The following is an 18,398-nucleotide window of genomic DNA, read 5'->3' on the forward strand; positions in this document are numbered from 1 at the left end:
GGTCACCAGGTGACATCCAGGTCACCAAAGCCCCTCAGGAGCACCAAGCTCAACCTAGAACCCTACTCTACAAGATTCACCTGAAACCATAGCCCCAAGCACCACATCCAAACCACCCTCAAACACAGCCAGGGTGGGTGACTCCAGCCCCTCCCTGGGCAGCTCATTCCAGTCCCTGACCACTCTCTCTGTGAAAAACTTTTCCTTAATGTCCAATCTAACCCTCCCTAGCCTCAGCTTGAGGCCATTCCCCCTTCTCCTGTCTCCAACTACCTGTGAGCAGAGCCCAGCAGCAGCCTCTCCACAATGTCCCTTCAGATAGTTGCAGACAGCAATGAGGTCTGCCCTCAGCCTCCTCTTCTTCAAGCTAAACTACCAGCAACAAGCAGAACAAACCCTATGCCTACAAGCAGAAGAAGTGGAAAATGTGCTGAACTGAAAGCTGGCAGTGAGCAGCAAAAGAGCAGGACAAAGCCACAGGCTGAGCACGGAGATGGCTTTGCTTTCTGCAGGGAACAAGTACGTCAGATCCTAACCTTAAAAAGGGAGAAGCCACAAAGAAATCCGAGGTCTTGTTTGGAACAGCATTCAGGCTTCCTGAGCATGCCTTGGCAAGCCAGGCAGTGCTGTACTCAAATCAACAGCTCATTAAGCAGGACTGCTTTAATTGCTCTGAAAATACCACTGCTGCGTTCGCAGGCGGAAGCGACTCCTCAGCGGAGAGGGTTACCTCTTGCAGCCCATCTGAAAGGCTGCAGGCTGTGCACTGAACGTTAACAGCAGAATGGAAAGAGGCATCACAGAACCCAGGAAGGGCTCGGGTTGGGAGGAATCTCAGAGATCAGAGAGGCCTTTAGGTTGGAAAAGACCTTTAAGATCACCGAGCCCAATGCTGCCACCGAACCATCCTGTCCCCCAGCACCACATTTACAGGGCTCCAGGGACAGGAACTCCACCACTGCACTGGGCAGCCTGGTTCAGTGCTTGGCAAACCTTTTGGGGAAGAAGTTGTTCCTTATATCCAACCTAAACCTCCACTGGTGCAACAGGATCATCTGCTCCAACCTCCCAGGGACGCCTCTCAAGCAGCAATGGATGGAAGCTGCAGCACAGGAGGTTCCAGCTCAACACAAGGGGGAGCTTCTTTCTTGTAAGGGTCACAGAGCCCTGGTACAGGCTGCCCAGAGAGGTTGTGGAGTCTCCTTCTCTGGAGCCTTTCCAGGCCTGTCTGGATGTGTTCCTGTGTGCCTCTGGCAGGGGGGTTGGACTGGATGATGTCTTTGGGTCCCTTCCAACCCCTGGCATCCTGTGAGCCTGTGCCCCTCAAGTCTTTCCCAACCAAAATGGTTTTATGATTCTACAAAGAGAAGTGCCTTGATGTCATCCTCACAACAGCACCCTGCACACCAGAGCACACTCAACTCTGCCAGCCCTCACCTTAGGTGCACTGTGGAAAAGAAAGCAGCGTTTGCCTGCACCTCCAGCGTGCTGCTCATACCTCCACCTCCAGCAAAGCTCCTCCCCAGGAAACTCTGCAAACACAAACACTGATAGGTTAAAAGGGCCAAGTCCTCGAGGCTGATTAGAGCTCTGCTCCATCTTATCTTCTCAAAGCTATTAGCAAGGAGCTAGAGGCAATTTCAGAAACGGACTGACCTTTTTCTTTCACAAGAGGAAAGCTTCAATATAAAAAGCTTTGGAGGCTAGAGACATGCTGGAAGGTGCTGAAGCCTACTTGCTCTGTTCCACACCCTCCTCTTCCCCACTCCACACTCAAAAATATTGTCCTGTGAAGTCTTCAGCAAAAGATAAAACCAGGCAAACTGAGGTCTGGCATTTTCACTTTTTCCTCAGTCAGCTGTGCATAGGATGCACAAAAAGTGGGTGTTAGACCTTGAAACAACTGAGGTGTTCCCAGCACCCACAGGAGACTGCCCAGTTCTGGGCTTCCAGGACAGGACACACTGAAGAGTCCCAGCTCTCTGTCTTTCCCTGCAGGAGAGATGCTCTGAGCTTGTAATAGCCTTAGTGGCCCTTCCACAGGCTCACAGGAGGTCAGGGGTTGGAAATGACCCAAAAAGATCATTGAGTTCAACCCCCCTGTAAGAGCAGGACCACACAATCCAGCTCAGGTCACACAGGAACACATCCAGACAGGCCTTGAAAGGCTCCAGAGAAGGAGACCCCACAGCCTCTCTGGGCAGCCTGTGCAAGGGCTCTGGGACCCTTACAGGAAAGAAGTTCCCCCTTGTGTTGAGCTGGAACCTCCTGTGCTGCAGCTTCCATCCATTGCTCCTTGTCCTACCCTAGGAAGCAGTGAGCAGAGCCTGTCCCCTCCCTCCTGCCCCCCAGCCCTCAGATAGTTATAAACATTGATTCAATCCCTTCTCAGTCTTCTCTTCTCCAGACTAAGCAGCCCCAGGACCCTCAGCCCCTCCTGGTCAGGCAGTGCTCCAGTCCCCTAAATCATCCTCCCATCCCCCTGAGGAGAACAAAACAAAGGCATCCATCACAAAGTAAAAGGCCAGCAAAAACTGAGGCTGTTTTCAGAAGGAGACCCTGACCTGGATGAGGAGAGTGCAAAGGCAAAGCCTGAAGGCAGCACTCGAATGCATCACCTACACCAGCGGCTCTGCTGCATCAGTTTTCAGGTCCCAGCACATTGAAGGGAAGCCTCCATCCCGGGTGGGCAGCTTTAAACACCCCTGGGGCTTCCCTGCTGCACATCTCAAGTCATCAATTATTCTCCTTTTACAGAAGACAAATCATAGACACATCTCTGAAGGATCTTCCCTGGTGCCCCTGGGCACTCAGCCAACACCTCTGAGCAGCCCCACAGCCCTTGCTGTGGATGGCTCCAGGAGGAATGAATCCCTCCCTCAGGGTGATGGCCCAGAAGGTGCTGCTTAGGCTCAAACCCACCAGCTCCATTCCCCATCTCGATTTGGACAGGATGCATTGTCCTACACTGGCCCAGGTTGCCCAGAGAGGTGGTGGAAGCCTGATCCCTGGCAACATTCCAGGGCTCTCAGCATCCTGATCTGGCTGAAGATGTCCCTGCTCACTGTACTGGGACACACACACACATGATGAGCTTTAAAAGTCCCTGCCAAGCCCAAACTGTTCTGTGATTCTATCATGCCTTATTGTGGATAAATCTGTTCCTAGGCATCAAATCAAGCCTAACAGTGTGCTTCACCTGATCCTCCTGTCTCCTTTCACAGCATCCTTGCTCTTTTTTGTGGCAGCATCCATTGGAGGAGAGTGTCCTGTAGAATCCCCCTTCCCTTGAGAGCTGGACTAGCTGGGGCAGTAAAGTCAGCTCTGCTCTCAGGGTGTGAGGAGTAGCTCTAGCAGCTGGAACAAACTGCAGAACCACAGAACCTTAGAGGCTGGAAGGGACTTCCAGAGATTGTCCAGGCCAATCCCTCTGCCAGAGCAGGACCACGTAGGGCAGGTCACACAGGAATGCATCCAGGAGGGGCTTGAAAGTCTCCTGAGAAGGAGACTCCACAACCTCTCTGGGCAGCCTGCTCCAGGGCTCTGTTACCCTCATTGGAAATCAGTTTCTCCTCATGGTGAGGTGAAACCTTCTCTGTTCCAGTCTGTAGCTGCTGCTCCTTGGCTTACTGCTGCTGACCACCAAAAAGAGCTTGGTCCCAGGCACTTGACAGCCACCCCTCAGACGTTTGCATACATTGATCAGATCCCTTCTCAGCCTTCTCTTCTCCAGACTAACCAGCCCCAGGGCTCTCAGGCTCTCTCCCTAGAGGAGATGCTCAAGTCCCCCACTCATCCTCGTGGCTCTCCCTTGGACCCCCTCCAGCAGGTCCCTGTCCCTCTTGAACCGGGGAGCCCAAAACTGGACACAGTATTCCAGGTGTGGTCTCAGCAGGGCAGAGCAGAAGGGGAGAAGACCCTCCCTAGCCTTCCTTGCTGCAGCCCAGGGTGCTGTCTTGGCCAGGGCACACTGCTGCTTAACTCTGGTAGCCTTGCAGCAAGGCTGCCTAGACAAAAAGCTCTCCTTGGAGGCCTTTGTTAACACAGCAGAGTGAATGGATCTCTTGCTGACTGAGAGGCTCAAGAAGCAGATCTGTTGATTGAGTGTGTGTCGTTTTTCCTCCCCCCCTCCCCTCCCAGAAGTAATTTTGCAGTGAGTAAGTGCTCCTTTGGTGCTCTGGAAGCTGGCATGTATTATTCATAAGGGCTAGGCTGGCTTCAGTAAATAGAATTCTCTTCAGATAACAGAGACAAAACACTCTATTAGGCTCGGGCCCTCCATGCTCCTGAGCCACAGCTGAGACAGTGTAGCTTTTCTCTCTGTTAGGCTAAATGCTCTGGATTTGATTTGATTTTTTCCCAAGTCTGTGATAAAAAAGGTGGCTGTGGTCCTGCCTCCTCCTGTGTGCTGGCAAACCCCCAGAGAGCTACATGGCAGCAGTGTGCAGTGGCTAAGCCAGCCTGAGAGGTTCTTATTTCTCTCTCAGGTCCTTTTTGGGGAGCCTTTAGCTCAGAGTTCAACTGCCTTTTTTTTCCCATGTAGTGTGAGCTGGGGACCATTCTCTTGTAAGCAAAGGTGGTGTTTTGGTGGCTGCAGACCTCTCTTGCCCTGCCTTAGAGTGGAGGCTTCTGAGAGCAAAGTGGCTCTGACCACAGCACAGCAAAAGCTGCCTGCTGGAAGTGTCTGATGGAGCATCCCCTTTTTTGCCCATGTTAGGGGATATTTAGGCATAAACATCCTACCTCTGGCAGTTTGCTTCACCTCTTTGGGCTCTAGAGTGAAGTAGCAGGTCAAGGAAAATAACAAGCCAGTGCTGACACCTGATGTGTGGCTTCTCTCATGCAAACACAAGGCAAAATGGGGTAGGGAGCAGAAAAGTCATCAGCAAGCTGTTCAGAGCAGACTTAGAGCATTAACCTGTTAGAAACTAAGCAATTAAAGTGGCTTCTTAGGTACATGGGGCATGAAGATGCTCAGAGGGCTGCAGCACCTCTATGCAGAGAGGGTACAAGAGTTGCAGTCTGGAGAAGAGAAGGCTTGGAGGAGACCTTGGAGTGGCCTTCCAGTATCTGAAGGGGGCTACAGGAAGGCTGGGGAGGGACTATTGATAAGGTCTGGTAATGACAGGATGAGGAGGAATGGGTTTGAACTGGCAGGGGGGAGACTGAAACCGGGTGTTAGGAAGAAGTTCTTTGCTATGAGGGTGGTGAGACACTGGCACAGGCTGCCAGTGTCAGAATGTCAGGGGCTGGAAGGGCCCTCCAGAGCTCATCCAGTCCAAACGCCCTGCCTGAGCAGGATCACCCAGAGCAATCACACAGGAACACATCCAGACAGGTCTTTAATATCTCCAGAGAGGAAGACTCCACAACCCCCCTGGGCAGCCTGTGCCAGGGCTCTGTCACCCTCACAGGGAAAAAAATTGCTCCTCATGTTTAAATGAGGTTTCCTATGCCTCAGCCTCCACCAGTGCCCCTTGTGCTGTGATGGGCATCACCCAGCAGAGCCTGGCTGCAGCCTCCTGCCACTCACCTGCACATATTGATAAAGTGGTTAGCCTGGAAAGGAGAAAGCTCCCAGGAGACCTCACTGCAGCCTTTCAGGACCTCCACTGCCCCTCTGGGGTTTTCCCCAGCAATGACATTTCCTTTTCCTTCCAATTAACAAGTGAGAAGGTCACTGAGGAAGGAGCATGCCAGGATGCCATGCACACTGTGCCATGCAGAAGGTTAGCTGTCCATCAGCCCAGTGGCAGCACTGCTGCCCCCTGTCACTTCACCTCACCAGCAAGACTACACAGCATTCTGACTGTCTTTGCTCTAAAGCATTCACCAAACTTTAAGCCAACAAACAACAAGAAGGTTCAAAATTCAGTGGAGGACTAAGAAGAAAACCCTGAGCTTGTGTCCTCCGCCTGCTGCTCAGCAACAGATGCTGCTGCAACTCTGGATTCCAAGAATGCTTTGCAGAGGTCCTGATACCAACCCAGCAGCTTTGCAGAGAGGCTGTCCCAAGCAGGAGTGACACATACACTTATGGACAAGCTGTCACTTGCAATACATCTGTTCTGGAAGCACAGCCTGGGTGTTTTGGGTTCACAGGCAGCAGTCAAGCACCGCACGTCAAGCCCAGGGAGCATCCTACTTGAAAGCTATCAGCTGAGGGTGGAGGCTGTCAAATACACAAGACAAAACCTTTGCACTTTCATGGAATCACACAGGGACACATCCAGACAGGCCTGGAAAGGCCCCAGAGAAGAAGACTCCACAACCTCTCTGGGAAGCCTGTGCAAGGGCTCTGGGACACTTCCAGTCAACAACTTCCCCCTTGTGCTGAGCTGGAACCTCCTGTGCTGCAGCTTCCATCCATTGCTCCTTGTCCTATCCCAGGGAGCAGTGAGCAGAGCCTGTCCCCCCCTCCTGACCCCCAGATAGTTATAGACATTGATTCAATCCCCTCTCAGTCTTCTCTTCTCCAGACTAAGCAGCCCCAGGTCCCTCAGCCTCTCCTCACCAGGCACTGCTCCAGTCCCCTCAGCATCCTCGTAGCCCTTCACTGGACTCTCTCCAGCAGATCCCTGTCCCTCTGAAACTGGGGAGCCCCAAACTGAAGGCAGTGCTCAAGATGAGGTCTCACCAGGACAGAGTAGTGGGGGAGGAGAACCTCCCTTGATCTGCTGGACACATCCTGCTTAATGCCCCCCAGGCTCCCACTGGCCCTCTTGGCCCCCAGGGCATATTGCTGTGCCATGGATGCTCTCCACCAGCACTGCCAGGTGCCTCTCCACAGGGCTGCTCTCCAGCAGTCACCTCCCAGCCTGATCCTGCTCTGGCAGGGGGGGTTGGACTGGATGAGCTTTCAAGGTCCCTATTCCAGCCCCTGACATTCTGTGACTGTGTTCCAGAGGCACAGCTCTGTATGCAGCACTGACCCTGCCTCCTTCTCTGCACTGCAGCCTAGCACAGGCAAACTCAGCTTGGCCTTCCCTGTCCATGATCTCAAAGCAACCCTTCCTGCTCAACCAGCTCTCCCCTTTCTGCCAGGAGCCTCCATTCCAACATTTACTTAGTTATTTTCTTAAGCAAACACCCTTTGAGGCTGGCAGCAAACACTTCTTGTTTCCACATTCTCCCACTCAAATGGAACTGACAGATCTCAACATCATTCTGTAACACAGAGAAAAGACAAACCCCTCAGGTTTAGGTCCCAGGATCCAGAGTGTTCCAACAAGGCTGCAGCAGCAGTGCCCTTGTGCTCTGGCTGAGAAGGCTGCACAGTGGATTAAAGCTGACAAATCTCCATGGGTCTTCAACCTGAGACCTTTGCCTTTTATTCATGCCCCCAAGAGCAAGGACAACTCCCCCCCAGTAAAACCAGACACACAAGCTTGTTTGGAGAAGGGGCAAAGCTCTAACTCAAGCCCACAAAGCCAACAAAACCCCACCAGGCTCTCAGGAAGGCTGGGACTGGAGCCTAGGTCACCTGTGGAACTCCTGCCCAGCTACAGTCCCCAGGTCCACGTTGGTACCCTCAGGTCCAGGCTGTACTCTGCTAAGCTTGCAGGTTCTGCTAGCAAAGGACCAGCTCTACTTGCCAAGCTGCTGCAGCTGGCTGCCAGCTTCTTCCCTACCTGCAGCAAGCACGAATCATGTGGCCAGCAGGACTGGGGCAGTCATCAGCCTCCTGTCCTCAGCACTGGGGAGGCTACACCTCATACACTGGGTTCAGGTTTAGGCCCAGCTACAGCAGATCACACAGGACCACATCCATGAGGGGCCTGAACATCTCCAGAGAGGGAGACTCCACAGCCCCCCTGGGCAGCCTGTTCCAGGGCTCTGTCACCCTCACAGGGGAAGAAGTCCTCTTCATGTGCAAAGACTGAAAGAGTTGGGGCTATGCAGGCTGGAGCAGAGGAGGCTCCCAGGTGACCTTCTTGTGGCCTTCCAGGATCTGAAGGGAGCTACAAAAAGGCTGGGAAGGGACTTTTTAGGGTGTCAGGGAGTTGCAGGACTTGGGGGAACAGAACAAAGCTAGAAGTGGGTAGATGTTAGGGAGACATGCTGAACTGGATGGTCTTGGAGGTCTCTTCCAACCAGGTTGATTCGATGATTCTAAGATTCAGGAGTGGTGAGAGGCTGGAATGGGCTGCCCAGGGAGGTGGTTGAGGCCCCATCCCTGGAGGTGTTTAAGGCCAGGCTGGATGAGGCTCTGGCCAGCCTGGTCTAGGGTAGGGTGTCCCTGCCCATGGCAGGGGAGGTGGAACTGGATGATCTTTGTGGTCCCTTCCAACCCTGACTGATTCTAAATGAAACTTCCTACACCTCAGCTTGCACCCAGTGCCCCTTGTGCTGTCCCTGGGCATCACCCAGCAGAGCCTGGCTCCAGCCTCCTGGCACTCACCTTTACATGAACAGGAATGAGGGCAGCCCTCAGGCTGCTCTTCTGCCAGCAGCACAGCCCCAGCTCCCTCAGGCTCTCCTCCTGACAGAGGTGTTCCATTCCCTTCAGCATCCCTGTGGCTCAGATCCGAACTTTTCAAGTGGTGTTAGCACCCCAGGGGTGGGTTTGTGGGGGATGATGGTTCCAGAAACATTTCCTTCCACTAAAATACAGCTCTTGCCTATTTTTTTCCCCTCTAAGCTGCAGACTCTCTCCCAGCAAGTGTTTAGTCACTTTGCTTGATGAAAACCATTACAAAAGCTCTCATTGCTCAGAAGCCCTGAAGACACAGCCCTGCTGGAGTGCAGCAGGGATGGGTTTATTACTTCCTGTGCTATATTTACTACAAACCAAACCAATCTGCTTGCTCACACAGCCCTTCTCGTGCTGAAAGGGCAATCCTTCCCAACTCCACCACTCTCCAAGGGCAGGGAGCCAGGAAAACTTCCCTTTCTTATTTTCCTGCCCTGCACTCCAGCACTTCTTGGTGATGCACAGAGTGAAAGCAGAAAGAGAACCTGATGATTTTGGCTGTGCTGCCTGAGCTGAACGAAGTCAGTGCCACGATGCTGTGACTTAGCCCCAAAACCTTTCTTCCCTTTTCCAAAGCTCATCCATGAGCATCCATGCATGTCTCTGTGTGTGATTAAGTCCAGAATACCCTTTCAAGGTGGAAGCACCAAACTTTAATGCCAACCACGAGCCACACCTCATTTGCCACTGCATTAGCTTTGCATCTCCATGGTGCACTGAGGAGCTGCATTAATGAGGAGCTGCTATGACTGTAAGATACTACTCCTGTTGTCAGCCAGCTTCAGAGAGAGAGATTTGTCTCTCCTTCCACATGGTTTGGGCAGCAGGACCAGCCCAAGTGTGGGCAGCAGGACAACAACAACAGTAAAATCATTCAGTAAAATTACTTTAGCCTTTCTAAATCTGACTAAGTACTACATTAAAAGACAAAAGCAGCAACCAAGCAAGCAATAAAAATTAACTTTGAGCTCAGCTGCCTTCAGGAAAACTTTAAGTGGCAGCAGGAGAACTTTAATTCATAACCAGAAGAGCAACCAAAGGATTTAAGTAATAAAGGAGGAGAGGCAAAAGCCAGTTGACCAGTTAGAATTCACTCCAATCTAAAATAAAGGAAGAGGCTGCTACAGACTGTGGTGTGCAGCTCAAAGAGCTGCTCTAAGCCCAGGCACACCCCCTGCAAACAGAGGCAGCAGCAGATTTAACAACTCAGCCCAAGTGCCACCACAGAGACACAGCCATAGTACATGTGGAGCTCCTCACCATGGCCCCGAGGGGAAGCTGCAATTAGCTCACGTTTCTAGGACCACAGACCTAGGTGGCAGCCACTGCAGCAACCCTCTGTAGCTTCCTTGGACCTTAACTCTCCACGAAGAGAAGGCTCCAGGGGACCTCCCAGCGCACTTCCAGGAGGGGCTGCAAGCAGGCTGCAGAGGGACTGTTTGCAAAGGCCTGCAGGGACAGGATGAGGGCTGTGGCTTGAAATGAGAGCAGAGCAGATTGAGATTGGATGTGAGGAACAAGTTCTGCACCAGCAGGGTGCTGGAACACTGCAACAGGTTGCCCAGGGAGGTGGTTGAGGCCTCATCCCTGGGGATATTTAAGGTGATGCTGGACAGGGCAACCTGATCTAGTGGAGGACGTTGCTGCTTGTTGCAAGGGTGTTGGACTGGATGGCCTTTGGTGGTCCCTTCCCACCCAAACCACTCTGTGACTATGAAAGCAGCCACCCTTCAATTACCTTCTCATCACACAGGTTCCTAGACTCAGGACAGATGTGGTGCTTTTATCCTTCCAACCTCTACACAACCAACTGCTCAATCCACAGGGCAACAGGGCACAGAACTCCACAAGTGCCTGTGTGGTTCATCCTGATGCCCAAGGCAAGAAACAGGCAGCGCTCACATGGAGCCTCAAACACTCTGTCCTTAAAACCTGTTAACACAGCCTCCCCAGTAGCCTCTTCCATCAGCAGGTTCCCTCTGTCAGCCCAGGAAACACTCTTACTTACCCCCCCATGAACCAACACTGAGCTTCAACAAAGAGGTTCCTGCTCAGTGAATGCAGAGCAGCACATTTGGCAGGACCAGTCAAAACCAAAGAACCTGGAGGCCTTTCCCTGCAAAAAAAGCTCTTCAGATTTCACACTTTCAGCAACTACTTCCAGGGTGACTTAAAGAGATCCTCCAGAGAACATCCACCCCCTGCACTGCAGGGCTGCTCAGGTGGAGAAGATGACAACTCCAAGTCACGTTTAACAGCTGAGACCCTTCCTACCCAACCCATCAGAGATTAAATATTGATCTTACATTACAGCAGCTCACTCTCACTAGGCACACTCACTCCTTTTAGCCCTTGTGGCTGCTCAGCTGATTAGTCATAACCCATGACAAAGACCAAATTGCCACTCTAGGAGGAGTTTTATGATGTCTCTGGAACATCCTTTAACCAAGGCTTGGCAGAGTGGATGTGGGCTCTGCCTCAGTCACATCTCCCCTGCCTTCTCATCTTAGCTGGAGATGTGCCTTTCTCTACAGACTTCTCTAACATTCCCTAAAATTAGGGAATTTCTCTCTTTCTGCACCTTTTCACACCATCTTGAAGGCCTTTTCCAACCTAAATGACTTCATGGCTCTAGAAGATCACCTCTTGTGTTGCTTCGTGCTTGGCTCACCAGCATTTCCTCTCAGCTGAGGCTGCAACTATGGAGAAGAGAACTGATGGAGAGGAGGATTTATGGAGGAGAAGAGGCTAAGGGGAGACCTCATTGCTCTCTACAACTACCTGAAGGAAGGCTGAAGCAAGGAGGGGGCAGCCTCTCCTCCCTGGTGGCAAGCAACAGGGCCAGGGGAATGGTTTCAAGCTGCACCAGGGGAGGCTCAGGATGGACACTGAGAACCATCTCTGTGAAGAAGTATTTCCTAAACACTGGAATGGTCTGCCCAGGGCAGTGGTGGAGTCACCATCCCTAGAAGTGTTCAAGTGTCTTCCTTCCTTCCTAGTCTGTATCTCCTCTGTCTTCTAGTTTCAAATCCCCATCCCTCACCCTGTCACCACAGGTCCTGCTAAAGAAAGGCACACTCCCCATCTTTCTTAAAGGCTCCTTTCCAGTACTGGAAGATTGCAGTAAGGTCTCCCTGGAGCCTTCTCCAGGCTGAACACCCCCAGCTCCCTGACACAGCAGAGGTGTTCCACCCCCCTGATCATTTTTGTGCCCTTCCCTGGAGCTGCTCCCACAGGTCCATGTCCTTCCTGGGCAGAGGACTCGAGCTGGACAGCAGCACTGCAGGTGTGGTGTCAGCAGGGCAGGGCAGAGGGGCAGAACCACCTCTCACCCTGCTGGCCACAAGGCTGCAGAAGTGAGCTGTTGTGCCACTGCTGAGCTGCCTCCTCATCTGACCCCTCAACACCACCTGACAGCAAGCAGCATGCCCGAGTCAGCACTTCTTGAACTCACTGACAGGCAACAGTCTGCAAATGTGTTTTAAAGTGCATCCTTACTGACTCAGCAGCAAAGCCAACCACGAGCTCTGCTTTCAGGCAGCATTCAGCCAGGTCACTGTTTGTGGGGTGGTTTTTTTCCCACAAGCAACTTACATGAGCTGTGTGTAGGGCTCAGGGATGCCTGAAGCAGAGCTGCTGAGAGAAGGCTGTGCAGGAGCAGTGTAAAGCAGGTGGTGCACAGATGAAGTTACTGACAGCTCTCAGCCCTGACAGCCTGTGGGAACCAGAAGCAGCTCCCTGCACACCTCCCAGCACTGCAACAGGATCCATAAAGGAAGATGTCCTGCTCTTAACTGTGTTAACAAAGGCTTCTGTCCAGGAGACAGCTATGCTGCCCTAGATGGTCCAGTACTGGTTTACAAGCCAAAGCTGCAGCCAAGCAACACAGAAGCACAGAATGGCTCAGGTTGAAAGAGACCTCAGAGCTCATCTCCTCCAACCTCCCCACCATGCATAGGGACTCCTCTCAGCTGGACTCAGCTACTCAAGGACTCATCCAGCCTGGCCTTCAACTCCCCCAGGCAGGAGGCAGCCACAGCCTCCCTGGGCAGCCTGTGCCAGAGTCTCACCATCCTCACACTCAAGAACTTCCTCATCTCCAGTTTAACCCTACTCTGCCTCAGCTTCAAACCATTCCCCCTTGGCCTGTCTCTAGAGACACTGATAAAAAGTCTCTCTGCAGCCTTCCTGCAGGACCCTTTCATGGGGTCCTTACAGCTGCCTGCCAGTATATGTGGAGTCTTCTTCAAACCATTCCCCCTTGTCCTATTGCTTAAACACCCTCTTGGGAAGTCCCCTTAGGTGAAATGGTTATGTTAGCCCTGGAAGCCTTGAGGAGTCCATGAGCAGACACAGGGAGTAGAATGATGCTACAAAGCAAGCAGGAATGTTTCCTGGGCTCTCCCCACGCTGCCCAGAGCAAAGAGCAAGGCACTGAATGGAAGTTCACCTGCTGGAACTCTGAAGCTTGTAGAAAGGAGACTGAGCTCCCTGGGAAAACAGCTTTGAGATGACTTCAGTGTGAGGAGGGAAGACAGACGGGGGTGGTTGTTTGGCTGACTTGTGTTTGTTTTAAGGTACCTGATGCAGGGAGGAAGAGCAAGCAGCGACACAGAGAACCAACAGAGAGCTACCCAAGGCTTGGCACTCTGCCCGTTTGAGATGAGTCACAGAGACAGTATTATGACTAAGAGAGCAGGGAAGGAGCCCCACAGCATGTGCTGTCAATACACCTGAGTCAGCTGGAGGCTGATGAGAAAGAGCATCAAGCTGCTTTCTGAGGTTTGTCAGGTACAAGCATTTGTTTCTTCAGAAGCCTCTTCACAAGTCTGCTCGTGCTGCAATGGGCTGAGACACAAAAGCAGTGGAAAATGAAAGCAGGCAACAGCAACTCTCTTCACTGGACACATTTCATCACCTTCTCCACAAAGCTCTCCTCCTCCCTTCCCAACTTCTTGCCTGTAAGCAAACTGGAACAGCCAGAGCAGAGAGGGCTCTGCAGTGAGCACACACAGAGCACTCCTGCACATAAAGCCCTGCTGGAGATGGGATCAGCAACTGCTGCAGCCTCTCTGTGCCACAGCTGAAAGTCCCACTGCCCACAGACACAGAGCTGAGACACACCAACCCAGCTGTGAAATCACAGAGTCAGCCAGGCTGGAAGAGACCTCCAAGCTCCATGGTCTGTTTGATTGGCCAAGGCTGGGTGCTAGGTTGGGCTGGGTGAGCTTGGAGCTCTCTTCCAACCTGGCTGATTCTATGATTGTGGCTCTGGAGGCAGCAACTCAATGACAGCAACAATTAACTCCTAAGAAGCAGAAGATGAATGCCAGCACTGAACCATGCTGGAAACTGCTTTCTTCTCCACATCTTCTGCATGCCAAAGTCAGAGCTTGCAATGATTGCTGCAGACAGCTGTAAATATCTGTGCTATGTTGTGTATATCTGCTTGCAAGTATAAAGCTTCATTCCAGCCACCTGAGTTAGCCTGGTTAATCTAGTGGTGGGGGGAACTCCAGAACCACTTCAACAGCCCAATCCCCAGCACTCGAGCCCATCACTGTCCCAGCTACACCACACACATCTGCCTGGGTTCCCTAACTTGAGCTGATTCCCAGGAAACAAAAGCTGTGTTATGCCTGCAGCCTCAGGGGCTCTGGATGATTAGACTAACACTGGGAGCAAATACAAACATTAGCACTGCTGCCAAAAAGACAGAGGGAACAGATAATCAAAGCAGGAACGATTCTGGGTGAACAAGCAACAAAGGACAGTGAACATGATTAATCTGGGAGCAGGCTGAGAGCCAAAGCAAAACACAAAACAGATAGAAAGTGAACTGCTATGCAGCAGCAAGGCACAATAAATAACCACACTAATCACTTCCCATTTGCATATGCTTATCTCACTGCTATCTTACTCTTTTTAGCCAAGTCACTATTTATTTATGCCCCCCCCACCCTTAACCCACTACAAGAGCAGCTTGTCTGACAACACCAGCCTGAAGTTGGAAGGGGGAAAGAAAAAACACTTTAAAATCAGAGAACCACTGCTGGAAGTCCTCAGTGCAGAGAGATTCAAAGTAGATCTGTAGACTAAAATGCATCTGAGCAGTGGGAACATTTTGTGTACAGGGGATGGAAACATAAATTACAGCTCCAATATAGAACCACAGAATTGTCAGGGTTGGAAGGGACCCCAAGGACCATCCAGTTCCAACCCCCCCTTGCCACAGGCAGAGACACCTCACACTAGATCAGGCTGCTCAGGAAAGCAAAGCTCCCTCCCTGTGTTTGCTGTCTGAATGGTGGAGCTATCATCAATCATAGAATCAGGCAGGTTGGAAGAGAGCTCCAAGCTCAGCCAGCCCAACCTAGCACCCAGCCCTGCCCAACCAACCAGACCATGGCACTAAGTGCCCCAGCCAGGCTTGGCTTCAACACCTCCAGGCACAGCCACTCCACCACCTCCCTGGGCAGCCCATTCCAATGCCAATCACTCTCTCTGCCAGCAACTTCCTCCTAACAGCCACAACTTGAGGCTCTGTCCTCTTCTTCTGTTGCTGCCTGCCTGGCAGCTGAGACCAACCCCACCTGGCTACAGCCTCCCTGCAGGGGAGTAATGAGCTCTGCTCTGAGCCTCCTCTGCTGCAGGCTGCACACCCCCAGCTCCCTCAGCCTCTCCTCACAGGGCTGTGCTCCAGGCCCCTCCCCAGCCTTGCTGCCTTTCTCTGGACACCTTCCAGCACCTCAACAGCTCTCTTGAACTGAGGAGCCCAGAACTGGACACAGCACTCAAGGTGTGGCCTAAGCAGTGCTGAGCACAAGGGCAGAAGAACCTCCCTTGTCCTGCTGCCCACACTGCTCCTGAGCCAGCCCAGGATGCCATTTGCTCTGCTGCCCACTGCTGCCTCAGCTTCAGCTCCTCTCTACCAGCACCCCCAAGTCTCTCTCTGCCTTGCTGCTCTCAGCCACTCATATCATAAAAGACAATGCTATGTCAGCCTCCATCTAGCCTGAGTGTCTTAAAAAAAGGTTTGTTAGGAGTGAACATAAACTGGGCTGGCTCCAACACTTCCATGTCCTGCTTGTGCTGGGGGCTCCAGAACTGCCCCCAGGACTGCAGGTGGGGTGTGAGGAGAGCAGAGCCAAGGGGCAGAATCCCCTCCCTTGCCCTGTGCCCACACTGCTCTTGCTGCAGCCCAGCACAGGGTTGTGTCTGGGCTGCACTCACACTGCAGGCTCCTGTTGAGCTTTTCATCAGCCCAGACCCCAGGGCCTGTTCCTCAGGGCTGCTCTCAGCCATTCCCCACCCAGCCTGGAGTTGTGCTTGGGATTGCACCCACCCAGGTGTAGGACCTTACATTTGGCCTTGTTGAATGTCCTGATGTTGGCCTGGGCACAGCTCTGCAGCCTGCCCAGCTCCCTCTGGCTGCATCCCTGCCCTCTAGCAAGTTGACTGTGCCACAGAGCCTGGTGCCATCTGCAGACTTTCTGAAGGTGCAATAACTGGGTTGATGTGGAAGAGTTTGGATGCTTGCTGCCTGTCTGACAGTAATGATTAGTGCAGAAGGCTGTATTTCCCCCCTCAAACCAGCTGTTCAGAATCCAGAGAGCAGGTTTTCCAATTAGGTCATTCCTCTTACCTCAGCCTCTCTTCTTCTTTCTTCCGCAGGCTGAAGTCCCGCTGCACCACCTGGAGCACATGCTCTGCCTCCTCCTCAGTCAGGCCAGACAGATCCAGTTTTCTCCCCATGATGTGCTCTGCCCTGGCTAGGAACAGCTACGAGGAACGTCTGAAAGTAGAAACAGGGAGGGGGGAAAGGCAAAATAAATGGGAAGTTCTGTTATTTCTTCCCCCAGGGTGCTGAAATCAGAGGGATGTTTGCTCAAGAAGATGCTGGCAGAAACTTCAGATAAGGCAATCATATGGTCACAGAACTGCTCCAGCTGGAGGGGACCTCTCAGATCATGGAGCCAAACTGACTGGCATTTAGCTTGGGAGAGACTGTTAAGACCAAAGAGGCCAACCACCAGCCCAGCATGGCCAAGTCCCCTCTGAACCATGCCCTTCAGCACCACATCCCCACCTGCAGTCCTCTGTGCAGTTCTGGAGCCCCCAGCACAAGCAGGACATGGAAGTGTTGGAGCCAGTGCAGAGGAGGCCACCAAGATGCTGAGAGGGCTGCAGCAGCTCTGCTCTAAGCACAGGCTGAGAGAGTTGGGGCTCTGCAGCCTGGGGAAGAGAAGGCTTGGAGGAAACCTTGGAGTGGCCTTGCAGTGTCTGAAGGGGGCTACAGGAGGGCTGGGGAGGGACTATTGACAAGGTCTGTTGATGACAGGAGGAGGAGGAATGGGTTTGAACTGGCAGAGGGGAGATTGAAACTGGATGTTAGGAAGAAGTTCTTTGCAGTGAGGGTGGTGAGACACTGGCACAGGTTGCCCAGGGAGGTTGTGGAGCACAGAAGCACCCAATGTGATCAAAGATCACAACCTCCCTGGAGGTGTTCAGGACCAGCTTGGATGAGGCCTTGAGCAACCTGTTCTAGTGGGAGGTGTCCCTGCCTATGGCAAGGGGTTGGAATTGGATGAGCTTTGAGCTCCCTTCCAGCCTAAACCATTCGAGGATTCTATGGCCTTAGAGGTCATCTACTCCAACCTCCCCACCATGGGTATAACTCCTTGAAAAAGATGGCTTGAATTCAAGCTTTAAAACTGAACAAAACCCCACAAACCAATCCAAACCAAGACACTCCCAACCAAACCCAGCAAACCAACCACAAAACCCCCAGGGAACAATCACAGAATCAGTCAGGGTTGGAAGGGACCACAAGGAGCAGCCAGTTCCAACTCCCCTGTCATGGGCAGGGACACCTCACACTAGATCAGGCTGCACACAGCCTCAGCCAGCCTGACCTTAAACACTTCTAGGGATGAGGCTTCCATCACCTCTCTGGGCAACCCATTCCAGGCTCTCACCACTCATGCTGAAGAGCTTCTTAGAATCATAGAATCAACCTGGTTGGAAGAGACCTCCAAGACCATCCAGTCCAACCTATCTTCCTATCATCCAGTCTGAATCTCCCATTTCCAGCTTTGCTCCATTCCTCCCAGTCCTATCACTACTTGACAGCCTAAAAACTCCCTCCCCAGCTGCCTTGTAGGGCTCCTTAAGATACTGAAAGGCCACAGCAAGCAATGAAATGCTTTCCAAGACTTGCAGGTGATGCTTCTGCATTTTAACACGGACAAGAGCATCACCAGAAGGAATGAGGGCAAGGAGTACATTTCCTCCTCACTCATATGATGGCTAAGCTGTCTGGACTTGCAGTCTCAGCACAAGATTAGCATTAAGGGAGGGTGGGGAGAAAGCCCACAAAGTTCTCTTCTTTTTCCCCCCCCTGTTTTCAGAAGTACCAACTCCCATTCAAAGCAGATTGCCTGCTCAACAGAGAGCCACAGGATAAAGTTCATTATGCAAGCAGTCACACTGAGAGCATTGTACAACACACACACCCCAGTGTCGTGCTCCAGCAAAGGCAAGCAGCCACCAAGGACTTTAAAGGGAGTTGAAAGGTTCCTTCCAACCTAAAATATGATCTGACAGACAGAGCTAACACCACAAAGTCCTGCAGCTGGAGTGCTGTGCCAACTTTAGCCTCCCCAAAGGCTTTAACCAGACCCAGGACCAAAAGTCAGCATTTGAGGAACATTCCTGTCCAAAGCCATTCCTAGTAGAGTTAAGCACAGCATTAAGTATAAAATGAGGCATAATAGCCATTGGACAATAACGAGGGCCAGGGAGCCTCTAACCAGACCTGGGGCCAAAAGACAGCATTTGGGGAGCATTCCTGTCCAAAGCCATTCCTAGTAGAGTTAAGCACAGCACTAAGTTTAAAACGAGGCATAATAACCATTGGGTCAGG

At 52.2% G+C, this 18,398-nt stretch overlaps 1 protein-coding gene across 6 annotated transcripts in view; it reads right to left on the bottom strand.

The window, feature by feature from the left end:
* The window catches only part of MYRIP (myosin VIIA and Rab interacting protein), a 115,978-nt gene that overhangs the window by 87,860 nt on the left and 9,720 nt on the right, over window positions 1-18,398 (bottom strand). For all 6 annotated transcript variants that reach the window (XM_064169743.1, XM_064169738.1, XM_064169739.1 and 3 more), the window contains exon 2: window positions 16,119-16,268. In XM_064169743.1, the coding sequence (XP_064025813.1) occupies window positions 16,119-16,228 (110 nt within the window). In that variant the 5' untranslated portion in view covers window positions 16,229-16,268. The remainder of the gene's footprint in view (window positions 1-16,118; window positions 16,269-18,398) is intronic.

The sequence above is a fragment of the Pogoniulus pusillus genome, chromosome 32 (assembly GCF_015220805.1).
Source record: "Pogoniulus pusillus isolate bPogPus1 chromosome 32, bPogPus1.pri, whole genome shotgun sequence".
NCBI classification, from domain to species: domain Eukaryota; kingdom Metazoa; phylum Chordata; class Aves; order Piciformes; family Lybiidae; genus Pogoniulus; species Pogoniulus pusillus.